Source organism: Gastrolobium bilobum, unplaced genomic scaffold (genome assembly GCF_033153095.1).
Source record: "Gastrolobium bilobum isolate Gb01-03AN ecotype WA unplaced genomic scaffold, APGP_CSIRO_Gbil_v1 utg1831, whole genome shotgun sequence".
NCBI lineage: Eukaryota > Viridiplantae > Streptophyta > Magnoliopsida > Fabales > Fabaceae > Gastrolobium > Gastrolobium bilobum.
Genome location: NW_026895199.1, coordinates 122,000 through 137,955, shown reverse-complemented (window position 1 = coordinate 137,955; position 15,956 = coordinate 122,000). Strand labels below are relative to the sequence as shown.

General features: G+C 35.6%; 1 protein-coding gene across 1 annotated transcript; it reads right to left on the bottom strand.

Moving 5' to 3' along the window:
• Positions 1–12,175: 12,175 nt before the first annotated feature.
• LOC133299336 (inactive protein RESTRICTED TEV MOVEMENT 2-like) lies at positions 12,176–14,047 on the bottom strand. The gene is made up of 2 exons (XM_061498797.1): positions 13,948–14,047; positions 12,176–13,206 (listed from the first exon to the last, which is right to left on the bottom strand). Exons 1-2 carry the CDS (start codon positions 14,045–14,047, stop codon positions 12,176–12,178), a joined length of 1,131 nt encoding a protein of 376 aa, XP_061354781.1.
• Positions 14,048–15,956: the final 1,909 nt, after the last annotated feature.

Here is a 15,956-nt window from a genome sequence, read left to right as displayed (position 1 = left end):
TTAATATTATATATGAGTAACTGGATAAACCCCTTGGAATAAAATAGGTATCTCTTGAGTATCTGTGATGAGATCACGATCATGAGGATTCAAGGATACTGGATGTTTATTCCTAATTTTATTTTCCTAGTCTAGAGACACTGAGAATGGGGATCAGTGATCTCGGGTAAGACTAGCACGACTTATCTACTTGTATTCTGATGCAAGGTAAAGACCTCGTGAGCTACAGATATAGAGATGTCTTAGCTAAAGTCGTGGGTGGATCTATAAGGGTATAGCTCGCACTGAACAAACCCACAAAAGAGACTCTATGAGAAAATCTCACAGAGAGTATCATTAGAGTAGTCTCTTTATATTTGGGTATGTCTTTCCTTAGACCAGAAGTTATTACCTAGACTGTGTTCTAGAAGGCATGCTTTGACTGTATACCTTGTCTTCCTGAAACATGGAGACTCATAGGAATACTGTTGGGCTCGTCCTGAAAGAGCACAGGGCTAGGGTGATAAGCTGAAAGAATTCGTCAAATCTCTGTGAGAGATTAGGTTATCTGTAAATCGGAGAAATCGGGATGACATTTACAGGGACTCAGGAATCTATGCATAGTAAAAGAGATCATGAGATGATCTACCTTTAGAGTCAGTAAATTGAAGATTCCCTATTTCGAATAAAGCTTACCCAAAACCGCAAGGGTTGATACGTTTCCTTACCCTAGGTTTTATGGGAAGGTAACCGAGACGAAAGAAAATACATACGGCAACCAAATATGTGTAATAGGATGATTATGTCATTAACCTAACTAGCTCTGGGGCAACAAAGCATTGCTAGTGCTCTGTGTTGTCATTAGATGGGTTGTGGGCTTATTGGGCCCAAGCCCATTTATGTCAGTGGCTATGTTGGGCCTAATGGGTCACACACTACACCTTATTGTCATGACAATATAGCATTAAAGGTATTGGGCCTAATAATGGTTGTTAGCCCAAGAAGAAGTTTGGAAGCCCACCAAAAGGAAAAAAGGGCGCATGGTTAGTTAATGGGCTTGGATGGTCCAAGACATTACTAATTAATTTAATTAGTTAAATTAATTATCAAATGTTTAAATTTTGAATTTTGAATTTCAAATTTGAAATTTGAATTTTGAATTTTGAATTTTGAATTTGAATTTTGAAATTCGAATTATGAATTTTGAAATTTGAAATTTGAAATTTGAAATTTGAAATTTTGAATTTTGAATTTTGTATTTGAATTTTTAATTAGAAATTTGAATTTGAATTTAAAATTTAAATATTTGAACGTTTGAATTCAAATGTTTGAATTCGAATTTGAATTGGCTATGAAAAGTTGTTTCATAACAAAAGGATAAGATAAGATCTTGTTGGAACATATCCCAAATATCAAGAGGAGATCTTTGAGAATCTTCTAGTGAGGATATGGGGCGCTGATTTAGGTATCTGATGATGGTCATAGGATCAACCAAATGAGCTCCAGTCAGATTTGGTTTGTTGAGAGAATAAGTGAGACAGTTGGTTCAAGTTTGAATGCAACTGCTCAACGTATCTGGACTGTTATGAGGCCAAGTGGGGCGCACCATATGGCTGGCCATATGATGATTGTTGAGTCAGATTCTTGTTGAGATATTCACTTGATATCATGAGGATGTGAGAGGAGGTTGTTGACAAGATTTGAATTTTGCAACAACTCCACTCATCCCCCTAGTGTGCGCTATATATAGGGTCTTATTTGAGTGAAGAAGATTAGATTTTAATTAACTCATTCTCTCGTCTCCTTGTGGGTTCCTTTTGTGAGGTTTTTCTTAAGAGAGTTTCGAAAAAACCTAGCCTTTTTCAAAGAAAACCATGCGCCACTTTTGTGTCTATTCTTGCTGAATATTCACTCTTCTCAACACCTTGACCTAGCCTCCTCCTTCACACATTGGGCACATAGCTTGCCTCCATTGGTGTTTTCGTTGGTGGCCTTGAAGAAGAGTTCTTCCGTCTTGACAAAGGGTGGTGTGGATCAACATTAGAGGGCTTGCATCTTCAAGCCTCATCTTGATCATCCTCTAGTTTTGGAAAGCAAACAAGGTAACATCCATGCCCTAAAGCATGTTTCTTGATATGGTATGTGTTATTCCGCTCGAAAAATTTTGTTTTTCCCTCTCACATGCCTCGACCTTCAAGGTCAGTTTCTTTCATTAACTGGTTAAAACTTCCTCCAAGTTTAAAGGAAGATAAAGCCTTAACTGGTTAAAACTTCCTCCAAGTCGAAAGCGCGATGAAGAAAATGAAAGGATGGTAAAGACTTAACTGGTTCAAACTTTCTCCAAGTTTAAAGGAAGGTAAAACCTTAACTAGTTAAAATTTTCTCCAAGTCGAAAGTGCGATGAAGAGAAAGAAAGAAAGGTAAAGCCCTAACTGGTTAAAACTTCCTCCAAGTTGAAAGCGCGATGAAGAAAATAAAAGGAAGGTAAAGCCTTAACTGATTAAAACTTCCTCCAAGTTTAAACGAAGGTAAAGTCTTAACTGGTTAAAACTTCCTCCAAGTCGAAAGCGCGATGAAGAGAATGAAAGGAAGGTAAAGCCTTAACTGGTTTAAACTTCCTCCAAGTTTAAAGGAAGGTAAAACTTTAACTGGTTTAAACTTCCTCCAAGTTGAAAGCGCGATGAAGAAAATGAAAGGAAGGTAAAGCTTTAACTGGTTAAAACTTCCTCCATGTTTAAAGGAAGGTAAAGCCTTAACTGGTTAAAACTTGCTCCAAGTCGAAAGCGCAATGAAGAGAATGAAAGGAAGGTAAAGCCTTAACTGGTTAAAACTTCCTCCAAGTTTAAAGGAAGGTAAAATCTTAACTGGTTAAAACTTCGTCCAAGTCAGAAGCGCGATGAAGAGAATGAAAGGAAGGTAAAGCCTTAACTGGTTAAATTTTTTTCTAAGTTTAGAGGAAGGTAAAACCTTAACTGGTTAAAACTTCCTCCAAGTTGAAAGCGCGGTGAAGAAAATGAAAGGAAGGTAAAGCCTTAACTGGTTAAAACTTCCTCCAAGTTTAAAGGAAGGTAAAGTCTTAACTGGTTAAAATTTCCTACAAGTCGAAAGCGCGATGAAGAGAATGAAAGGAAGGTAAAGCATTATCTGGTTAAAACTTCCTCTAAGTTTAAAGGAAGGTAAAACTTTAACTAGTTAAAACTTCCTCCAAGTTGAAAGCGCGATGAAGAAACTGAAAGGAAGGTAATGCCTTAATTGGTTAAAACTTCCTCCAAGTTTAAAGGAAGATAAAGCCTTAACTGGTTAAAACTTCCTCCAAGTCGAAAGCGCGATGAAGAAAATGAAAGGATGGTAAAGCCTTAACTGGTTAAAACTTTCGCCAAGTTTAAAGGAAGGTAAAACCTTAACTGGTTAAAATTTTCTCCAAGTCGAAAGTGCGATGAAGAGAATGAAAGAACGGTAAAGCCCTAACTGGTTAAAACTTCCTCCAAGTTGAAAGCACGATTAAGAAAATAAAAGGAAGGTAAAGCCTTAACTGATCAAAACTTCCTCCAAGTTTAAAGGAAGGTAAAGTCTTAACTGGTTAAAACTTCCTCCAAGTCGAAAGCGCGATGAAGAGAATGAAAGGAAGGTAAAGCCTTAACTAGTTTAAACTTCCTCCAAGTTTAAAGGAAGGTAAAAATTTAACTTGTTAAAACTTCCTCCAAGTTGAAAGCGCGATGAAGAAAATGAAAGGAAGGTAAATCCTTAACTGGTTAAAACTTCCTCCAAGTTTAAAGGAAGGTAAAGCCTTAACTGGTTAAAACTTGCTCCAAGTCGAAAGCGGGATGAAGAGAATGAAAGGAAGGTAAAGCCTTAACTGGTTAAAATTTCATCCAAGTTTAAAGGAAGGTAAAACCTTAACTGGTTAAAACTTCCTCCAAGTCAAAAGCGCGATGAAGAGAATGAAAGGAAGGTAAAGCCTTAACTGGTTAAAACTTTTTCTAAGTTTAGAGGAAGGTAAAACCTTAACTGGTTAAAACTTCCTCCAAGTTGAAAGTGCGGTGAAGAAAATGAAAGGAAGGTAAAGCCTTAACTGGTTAAAACTTCCTCCAAGTTTAAAGGAAGGTAAAGCCTTAACTAGTTAAAATTTCCTCCAAGTCGAAAGCGCGATGAAGAGAATGAAAGGAAGGTAAAGCCTTAACTGGTTAAAACTTTCTCTAACAATGAAAGGGGAGGTAATGTCTTAACTGGTTAAAATTTCCTTCACTCCAACAATGAAAGGAAGGTAAATTCTTAACTGGTTAAAACTTTCTCCACTCCAACAAAGAAAGGAAGGTTAAGCCTTAACTGGCCTTCAACGCGCGAACAAAGTTCCTTGAGGAAGTGAAAGGAATAAAAATCCAAGGTATGAATAAGAATCTACATCAATGAAGAGAAGAAGGACGAGGAGGGTAACAACCCTCAAAGGTCATGAACTTTATAACATGGCAACAACTCCTTCCTATTATGGCGAAAACGTCACATGATGACAATGTACGATGAATATATGTTACTCTAATATGATACTCCTTTAAGAAATTGTTTAAAGATGGATACCTTGATATATATATATATATATATATATATATATATATATATATATATATATATATATATATACTAGGATAGATCAATCATGTGAAGTATGCATACTATGCGTAGTATGGAGATGCACTTTGAAAGGAAAAACAAACTCATACATTTAAAACACGGCACAACATATCGCGACATACTGAATCATAAACAAGTTAGTCATTGTTTCAGCAGAGAAATGAAATATTCATGGGACAACCCATGTACAAACCAAATTTTGCCAAAATCACAACATAAATTTTATATTGTTTGGATGGACATATCCTGGGGATCCTCATTTATAGTCACGTCCCCACCTTCTACAGCTGGCCCTTGAGGGGATGGCTCTCGAACGGATGACGCGATCGTCTCAGTATCCATCGCGCTCACAAGATCCACCAGTACCTCTTCATCTTTGTCATTCAAGGTCATTAGTTGACCATCCTTGATATAGTAGAGATAATGAACGTTATCCAGCTTGGCAGTAGGATTGAAGAGACACACTTGCTTCAAGATATTTGTGTAGGTCCCTTCAGCCTCCTTCTTAAACAAATCTTGAAATTTCTTGACTTCATTATTTAAATGGGCCTTCTCTTCTTTCCACGAATCAGCATTTCCTTCCAGTTTTAGGACGCGCTTGCTCAAATAAATCTTCTCTGCCTTTAATTCTTTATTAGATGTTTTCACCTCTTTCAGTTCCTACTTTACCTTTGCCATCTCGTCTTCCGCCTTCTTCAGCTTTTCTTCAAAATCTGTGCGCTAAAGGAAAATCTCACCCTTTAGCTCCACAATGCGCTCCTTCAGATAACCAACAGACCCTGCTACATAGAAAATGTTACATCAAAATGATTGACATCACATTTTAAACAGACATGACAAATGGTGATAACTTACCAGGCACAGACATGATGAATTGATTGGCAATACTCAATTTCCCCGAGGTCGTCAGCCATTTGTCCATTGGCAGCTCTTCAATTTGGGGACCTATGGCTCTTCCCTTGGTATACATATCCTCATCAAAGCCCCAACCTTCCCCAAAATAGACTAATTTCGGAAACCCCACGTCAGTCTCGACGGATTTCCTCTTTTGTCCCCGCAGCGAGTTCCCCACCTCTTTCGTTTTAAGGGAGGCGACATGGGTAGCTGCAGAAGGAGGACCAGGCAAATTCATTCACGCGGAAGCACCCTCACTTGATTCAGCACCTGCTGAAGTAGAAGCAAGGGGCGCGTGTTAGGAACAGAAGGACCGGCATCTCCAGCAGATCGCATTGTCGCTATCTTCTGCAGCCTGGTTAAAGAAGCAGCCATTGAACTATCTGCAAAAAATTAAAGATTCCACGTTAGACATATACAAAAATCAACATAAATAATTCCTCCAGATAAAAACCACAAACAAATAAAAGTCAATTTACCGAAGAAGGCTCGGATATCTTCATCAGTATATTCATTCAAAATTATAAAGGTACTTAAGTAACCCGAATCATCAGACGTTTGTCACGCGATGTTACATAAAGTAGTCATCATGTGTTGCTCGTAATCACTCAAGTCATCAAAGTTATAGTTTAATTTTTTACCCTCTAATGGCTGCCGGGTCCAGTATAAAGGAAAAACAGGAGAATTATCTTCTCTTTTCAGGAAAAATGGTTGGGAATCTTTGGCAGGAAAAATCTTAAAGTCGTTTGTAGACCACTTGTGAACCTTCCTTTGATAGGAAGCATATAACTTCATCTTATCTTTCCCTCTGAAAGAGACCTAGTTGGAATGCGGTCCCATAACGTTGAACAGACACTAGAAAGGATCTGGAGATTGAAACAGATTGTAAGCTTTACAAACCATCTCATATACGCGTATAAAACCCCAGGCATTGGGAGTCAATTGTGAAGGTGCCACGTTTATATTCGCCAGCAACCTACAAACGAAGGAGGAGAACGACAGATGAGCTCCTATGGACAGAAAGAAGTGGGCATGCATCATGATAAAATGTCTGGTAGATCCTTCAACGCGCGCAGAGCAAACACGTTCATTTTTAGGAACGATATCTACTTCCCATTGGTCGTCATGAACTTTCTCTGGGGTCACATGGAGGGCGGCCTTCAATTGCGCCAATTCCTCTAAAGAACTGTATATTGAGGTTGTATCCAACACAATATCAAATACCCAGCTTAGCGATTCTTCATCCCGAAGACCGCGCTTGACCGTTTCAGTAGCTTCAGGATCAATCTGTAGTTGTTTCTTCTTCACATCAGGGTTCAGCTTTTATTTTTTCTTCTTGTCACCAGCATCGCGCCTTGCCTTGATTTCTTTAATTTTAGGCGAAATGAAATCTGATTCAAAAGAGGAGGAATCAATAGAGACAGATGAGTCAGAAGAAGAAGAGACAACAAATGCAGATTTATAATTGTCAAAATTCTTTTTCTTATATGGGTACCCCGCTGGGTATATAACATTTAAGGGCAAAAGACTTGGACTCCTCTGACCAGGATGATCTCGCGCGATGGGATGAGAAGTATCGCGCGATGAAGTTGAAGGGGAAGATTCGGGGTTGACGGTATTAACAGACCTATGGCTACAATCAGAACTCAAGGCAGAATCGCTCGAAATCAAAATGGGACTAGTCATTTTAAAGGAAACTTTTGGAAAAAGGGATGAGCTTTGTTGAGACAGTATTTTGGTTATCTCGCGATTAGGTTCTCGAGAGGAGGAACCTACTTCGAACCGTCGAACAGAAGGCGTACGGTTATCATTTAAAGTTAATATCTTCCAGGGAGCAGCACATTTGCCAGTAAGCCACGCTTCCCCAGTTCCTAAAGACCTCGACCTAGGTAAAGACCTGGGAGGAAGACTGGAGGAGCCAAACCGTTCGGCTATTCTGATAAAGTTCACAAATTTGCGATTATCAGACATACCCCGAACGTTTACAAACCCAGACGAAAGTAAAACACAAAGGATTAACAAAGGGAGAAGAAATATACCTCAAATATATACTTCATATGAACGGAAGGAAGACAGGACGTGTCGACACCAGAAATCACAAACAGGGGAAGCACGGTCTCTCACAGTCACGATGAAGTGTTTTGCGTGCTTTCCCTCCAAACTCAGCAGCTCAGTACAAATATGAAAACTTTACCAAACGGATACCCAAAAGGTTAAAACATGTTGTGTAAAATGGATAATAAGGGACACGTGGGAAGAAGGTAAAACGTTTTAACTTTAAAACAGCCCACGATCGTCATTAAACACCCACGTAATTGCGGTGGCATTAAATGCTTCTGACAGTTAACATCTAATCAACCATTTTTAAGCGGCTAAGTCATGATGACTCTTCGACATGGTTATTGTGAAATCAAATGATCGCGCCAAAAGGATTTATCGCGCACAAATGCATATATATATATATATATATATATATATATATAAATATCTCACAGCTTTGCCACATACCAAAACTGCGAGCTAGGGGGCAACTGATCCGGATAAAATATGATAGGCCCATCAAAGGCCCACACACGTAAAGACAAAGCCCGTAAAGCCCAGTATATGGCGCGATGATCCACATCGCGCACAAAGCAAGGCGCGATGACACCATCACGCACGAAACTGCCCTCTTACTTGCCTTCAGAGATAAGGAAGCTAACACAGATAATAATAAAGATCCACCGCGCCCTTAAGCAAATAGACCAAGGACAATACCGACTTGCCGCTACTCTATAAAAGTAGCCTGGCCTTAAGAGATAAGGCTATTAAGATACAGGCAGAACCTACGGCCCTTACACGGCCAATCAGAGGCCATACCGCCTTCACAAGGCGGCATCACAACCACTATATAAACAGAGGGTACATGCCTAGGTATGACAATCTAATTCAGTAAGAATACACATACACCTACAATTTATACTGACTTGAGCATCGGAGTGTCATCGCAGGTACCCCTCCAGTCTAAATCATCGTGCCAAAGGAGAACCTGAGTCCTCACATCATCAACTACAACCTCAAGCCCAAAAAGCAGATCATCTCAAAGGCCTTCTCCGTCAACCGTGTGTGATTTGGCCCAATACACATTGGCTAGCCCATACTGTATTTGGTCCGATCAGGAAGCAAAGGGTTCTCTACCAAAACTCTCACCTCCACAACCTCAAGGGGTGGTACATTTGGTAAGTGGATTGTGCCCAAGAAGCAAACGTTTGTGGCTGAAAGGTTGTTCATTTAATTCTTAAGCAAAGCACTTTTGGGTCAGTGATAAAAAATTTCACACTCTACCCCACGAAAGAAATTAGTTTCATCCAAATGGGTAGGGACATCTCTCGTGAAAAAAAATTCTCCACAGATAAATTTGCTTAGTAATTTTTTTTCTATTAGGTGCATAATGTTACTACCTTAAACTATAAAAAAACAGGGATTCTGCGGCAGTTATTCTACGGTGGTTAGAATCAAACTGTCGCAGTATTGAATTCTACGGTGGTAATCAAGGCGGTTAAACCAACTGTAGCCGAATAAAAGGGAAACATGACGCTTTACTGCGACTGTTAGATAACTCGTCGCAAAAGTTCTTATTAGCGGCCATTTTTTGTGTTAACCGTCGCTATATAAATTATTTTGTGGCGGTTGTGTATTGTTTTGTGGCTGCTGTGTTCAAGTCACGCTTGAAGTGATGCTTAACTTGTTCAAAAGAAAATTTGTGCTTGCTACATGTTTCACGCAACGAGTCGCGCGTGGTATGTGCACGTGTTCAAGTCATGAATAAGGGTAATGCGTAGGGGCATAAACGAGTCAGACGAATTGTCAAGGGCCCATAGGCAAACCTGCTTTTGGCCTGACTTAACTTGGTCTATTTTAAAAATAGTATAAGCTTGAACTCATTAAAAGGCCTCTTTAGAAATCAGGCCACAAGCCTATGTTAAAAGACCTGGCGTCTAAGCTTCTAGGCTCGATATGTGTTTTATAATAAATAATATTTTACATAGGCCTAGTTCATTTTGGCTAAAATATGGCTTAACATGTCTCATTTACACCCCTAATGATGTGGGACTTACAATGGCAGCACACTGGCTTTTGCTTAAGTTGCAAATCACCCCTTACGGGACTTGAACGTGCATACCCCCATTGTTTATCTTAATTAATAAAAAGTATCATCATAAAAAAAAATTATTGATTAAATTGAGAATTCATCAATTTTAACTTTTAATTTTTATTCTAAATTAAGAAAAAAATAAGATACAATTTAATAATAATTGTCATGCGTGACTTGTGCTAAAGTAAGCGCGCTTCTGCCACATATTGCGCGAAGCGCAGGGGGAAGTGCGTGACTTAAACACATATGGGGTGATGCACATTTTGCAGAGTGTAACACATATTGCACAAGTCGCGCATAGAGTGATGCGTGACTTGAACGTGCACACTTTCTATGCAAATTTTACCATATAATTTTGGCAAATTATTTCTCTTTTGAATTAATGAAAAAAATATTTATTTTGCATTGAAAATCCAAAAAAACCCAATTATTCTATTTAATTTCTTTATATTTAATAAAAACATAAAGTTTTGAGATTATTAAATTGTTATAAATATAACATTAAGTTTATATTAACAAATTCTTTTTTATTTAATTAATTAAAATATAAAGGTATTAATTAGTATATTATCTTATCTTAATTAAGATAAACTATGATATATTAATTTTTCATAATTAAGAAAAACTTAAAATTTATTTAATACATAATTTTTAAATAATTTGAAGTTAAATTTTATTTAATGTGTATAATTTTTAATTAATAAAAATTCAATGATATTTCAAAAAAATTGTAGCATTGCAGGATTTGAACCTCGATGCCCAAAGTCTGGCTACTGTCAATTGCCCATTATGACACGTTGACAATTGTTTTATTTGATGAATTAATATTGTATGAAATATTTTAGAAAATGTATTTACATTTTTTTTGGCGCAAAATGTAATATTACTCCTTCTAATACTGCCCGCGCTATTCCATTTGGGAAATTCTTGTTCCCTCCAATATTTTGTGCCTTTTCATTTACACAAAATTACTGCTGCTTCATTTACTTAACTATTGTCTAGATATTTCCATAGAGTAATCTAGAGTGAATTATTTTAAAATTTGGCTAAGCATCTCTTGGTGTTGGGTGTTGGGAGGAGAAAGGAAAAAGGGAATAGAGAAGATTAGAGGAAGGGAAAATTGGAAAAGGGAAGGAAGAAGAAATTTTGTCAAATCACTCTCTACTTTCATCCTTGTGTTTGACGTTTTTATAGAGATCCTAGTCTCTATCTGTAATTCAAATAACAGAAGCAAATAACAACTAATCCTATCAGTAATTGAAATAACAGAATGCAAATAACAACTAATCCTAAGTTTAGGAGATATCCTATCAATTAGCCAACTAATAGCTTTATTTGATAACAACTTGAATTTAAATAATTATCTAATAATAATCCTAATGCTGTTGGGTTCTGTCTCTGTAGCCCCAAGACTAGCGAACGTAGCCCTTGAGATATGGTGGGCTCTTCCTCGTGCGTGTGGACCGGTTACTTGGATATTGGGCCGCTACATTGGGTCATTTAACAACTAAGCCCAATGGATCAAGTTTAATATTCAACAATTCGTACTAATTTTTGCATAATTTTTTTTGTACCAAATAGTAATTTCGTAGTAACTCATTTAAGTCATTATCTCCCACTAAACTCACCCTTTCATTTGTATTTTGGTTTCCTTGTATGTCAGCAAAAACAGTTTTGACTCTTACCAAGGAAGTTCCCATAGTGAATGGCCCAAAATGATATTATCAGGATCCGATAGAAACCTTTCGATCCTTGTGTGTTTTTACACACAACAAACGAGAATAATGATACGTATCTTAAAACTTGTCATCATCAAGACATTATGATTTTGATGGAAAGAAATGTTATATGAAAATGGAGGTACCTATATCAATCTATCAAGTTATTTTTACGAGTTACAACAACTCAAACAATGAGAACCAGATACCTACATCAATGTATCAAGCTGCATATTTGAGTTTCTTAATGTTGATGAGTATGGGGCGTTTGAGATTTATTTCTTTTTGTACAACTTCAACTCATTTAAATCATCAAATTCTTAGCTGGATTCACAAAGAATATGTATTTGCTCTTGTGGCTAAAATAAGTAAAGAGGAAGTGACATGATCTTAGAAAAGAATGAAGCACTTAAGTAATTAATGTCAACATCAACATCAACATCACTTTTATCTCAAACGGGATGGTGAGTTAAGCAATTAATAATGTACCTTTGATCCTAATTTATTTGTATATACGCTAGTTTAATTTTCTTTTCCCCATTTATTTTGTCATTATTTTTAGGAGAATATTTGCAAGACAATGTAAATAACAATGTAATTTTGGATTTTATGTCAAATATGTGTAATACAATGACAGTATTACTTTTAGACATCCATGAATATCTATCTTACGTTGATTCAACCATGGGAACTATTGAGTATAGTAAATCCCTGAAATTGAACTTGATCATCAAGATACTAGTGTTTGGCAAAGCTTGTTCTACAATATCTTTATATGTCATTATTGAAACGAAACTTCAGTAAGAAACCATGTCATTGCCTATGGTCTACGTGAGGAACGAAACTTGTAGGAAGCATAAACACCTAGTGCAACCACAACAACTGCAGCACCAATGTATATTAGCTTTTGCTTATCTTCTTCATTGAACCTCTCTCTAAGACGAGTTACAACTTGAGAAGCCACCTTCTTCATTGTGGATTCAGGCTTGGCCATTTTGGAACTCTCTTTTTCAGCATCAGCCCCAAATTCACCATTTATTTCCTTTTCCTTCTTCTCTTTCTCCTCTGTATTCTCATGGGAAATACATGGAACTGTGGCTAATCCTTTCTTTTCTTTCTTGCTTTCGTTTCCAGTAATAAGGGAATCATCATCCTCTGGAATCTTTCTTTTCTTGGGGTGGTCTTTACTTTCTTCCTTTGCAACCCTTTGCTTTTCCTTATTTTCATCACTTTGTTCTGCAAAGTTTTCTTCTGTTTGAAGTTTGGCCTCAGTTGTATCTGTTTCTTTTTGAGGAAGTTTTTGATCCTTTTGAGGCATAGAATCTTCTATTGCCTTTGGTGGGGTTGAAGGCTCATGAGAAGCCTCTTCTTTACTTTCAACTTTTGTAACTGTGGCATCTTGGGAAATTCCTTTTTCACCCTTTTGAGGCATAGACTCTTCTGTGGCTGAAGTTTCTTGATTAGAAATTCCTTCTTGACCCTTTTGATCTTTTACTTCAGCATCAGTAGTGGTTGTTTTTCCTTGATCATCTCCAGTTTCAGATTTTGGAGGAATGTCCTCTTTGTCCTTCTCTTGGTTTGGTTCAGTTTCTTGTGTTGGAGTTTTGGGTGTTTCTTGTTCAGTTGGTTCTGTTTCTTGTTTAGGCTCTGAATGGACCTTCTTTGGCATTGTAATGGTAATAATTCCTCCTTCAAACTTTCCCCAAATTCGGTTAGTATCACAATTTGCTGGCACTTGATACACTTCATTGAAACGACAGCTTCTATTATTTCCAAGTGAACGTTCACCAAAAACCCTTACCCTTACAAAATCTCTCTCAAATTTAGCACCAACATTCTCTCGTGCGAAACCTATACACAAAGCATACCATGGGAAACAACATGGACATGGTTATTTAAAAAAAAAAAAAAAAACTTTTTTCTTTCTTTTTCAAAGAGGTATTTTCTATCAATTTTAAAATTTATCGTTTCTATTAAAGAAAAAGTTCTCCTATAATGTATGCAACAATACAATTTTATTTTTATTTTTCAATGTGTGTATCCACAAAAATCCTCATAAAAGAATATATATAATTAAAATAATATATAGAAGCCACACATCCCATTATGAAAGGTTTAGGGTCTTCGGAAGTTTACCAAAAACAAAATGTATTAAAAAATGAAAATTTGTTTTGGGTAAAATTAAATAATAAATGTAAATACAATATTATGATGTTCATTAATTTATAAAAGAAGAAAATGAAATAAAAACAAAAAAGATAAGAACATTAACGTGTAAGTGTTGGTAAGAAAAATAAAATAATGAATAGTATATTATATTAAAATTAAAAATTGCTTTAAGAAGTTAAAATATAAATTATAAATGTTAAATATAAGATAAACCGTGCAATGAATAGTATGATTCCGTGTAATTTAATTCTAAATTTTTACCAAAAAAATAAAAATCTAAATTATATGAAGGTATTGCATAATTCAAAGGTTAAAAAGTAAAATATTTTTAATGGAGACTCTGAAAAGCAATATGCAGGATATATAAAAAAGAAAAGCAAGAACATGAAGTCAAACACATAATAGCTAGTAAACTACACAAACCATCAGGAATGTGAACAAGCAGAAGATGTGATTCTCGAGTCTCCTTTGGTTCTAATTTCACCGGCAAATCTTCATAGGTAGGTGGGACGTAGGATTCCATGTTTAACCTTTCCAAAAGTTGCTTTTGTTGATTTCTCTTGTTTGGTTTCAATTTAAGTAAACTACAGTAATTGTATAATGGAACTTGAATTGGTTTTGTTTGTTCCTATATTTATAATGAACAGGTCAAGAGTACATGTTGAGTTTTCTTTAAAATGAAACCATTCCTTTTTGGTTGCTTTAATGTTCCTACGTGATTAAAATTCATGAATTTCCCCTAGTCATATCTGAGGTATAACTTCTCTAATAAATAAAGTGAAAGTTCTTTGTTTGGCAGATACACTTAAATTTCCAAGAAGAGGGGGCAAAGGTCATTTATGTTTTTATAATGAGGAAGAATTTTTTTTCACTCTCGTGTGAAAATTGAGTTGTCTTTGTTTACCAAAAAAAAAAAAGTTGTCTCTGGGCCTATCTCTATTGTTTGATTTATGTTCATTTAACAGTTATAATTTATTAAATTATATCTATTAATTAATTATTAATTTCAGATAAATTACAACAGTCAGATAAATAAAAATAAACAGTTAAAACAAGAAATAAGATTTCTTAATACACTAAAAGATTCTGCTTTTATATAACACATATGGCACTCATGATATCTATCATTTCATCAAGCATAATCACTTCCATAGTTCCATCATCTTTTTGTAATTGTCAAGTAGGATCTAATGATTATAAATTTGCTAAAATTACAAATCACCTAGAACTAACAATATATTCTTTTCCATAATTACTGACGTGGACTACCACTTAATTATAATATATATATTTACGTTTTGATGTGAGCAAAATAAATAAGATAGATGTATGCTCAATAACCACTAGGGATCTAAATAGGTAAGAACAATCCAAGCTTTAATCTAATAGGTTAAGTTTGTTTTGAGCCTAACCTAACCTCTTAGCTTAATACAAGCTAAGATATCGACCTGGCCTAACCTGCTTTTTAAAATTACAATATCTGGCATGTCCTTCCAGACCTACTAAGATAACATATTGTAAATTGTTCAATATTTTTACAAGATATTTTCATACTTTTTTTGTAATAAAGTGCAAATTATTAAAATTTCTCACAACTAATGAATTTAAACTTAAAATTTAAATTTAAAGTTAGTGAGACTAATAATATACCTGCACATCCTAAAATATAACTGAGCCAATGTGAATTACACACCCCATAGGATGTTTAATTTACAAGCATAGGATGTGTTTGAGATATCACTTGTATTGCCATTTCAAAAGAATTGGTAATTAAATTAAAAGCTTGCAAATATAGTTTGTATAATAAGATTCAAGTTCATATGTTCAGTTTGTAATTCAAGTGATTGAGTAACATGTATATGGAGGAATTTCGTGTAATCCCTTAGAACTCGTACATGAGAATGCATGTTGTTACACCCCGTTACCGGACCGGTATGTTATCATCAATTATGATATTAAGCGCAGATATAATCACAACGATTCATTTAAATATACGAGAAAACTTTTTTTTTTAATAACGTTTACATTTTTAAAACACTTGTATTAAACATTTTACGAACTGTAATCATAACGCAAAATTTATTGTGGAAACATAAATGCTATACCTTAACATCAAACAACATGGATTTAAAGTTGCCAAGTGGTTCCCATAAACCAACAAAGCTAAATTATACTATTTGACATTTTACCAACTTCAGGTACCTTCAATTTTTCCAAAACTGTAGATGGACTACTTATCCATAAATTTCTATATTTTAGTATGTTAAACTCCAGATACGCTCGATGTAAGTTAATTCCTTAAAACTGTCAACACTGCATTTTCAGTTTTACCAACATCCCTTACTGTTTTCAAAACTGTAGTCATTATACTTATCTTTTTGCTCCCATATTTTAATATGTGCTAGTAGACACCTTGATCTTTAATTTGATAT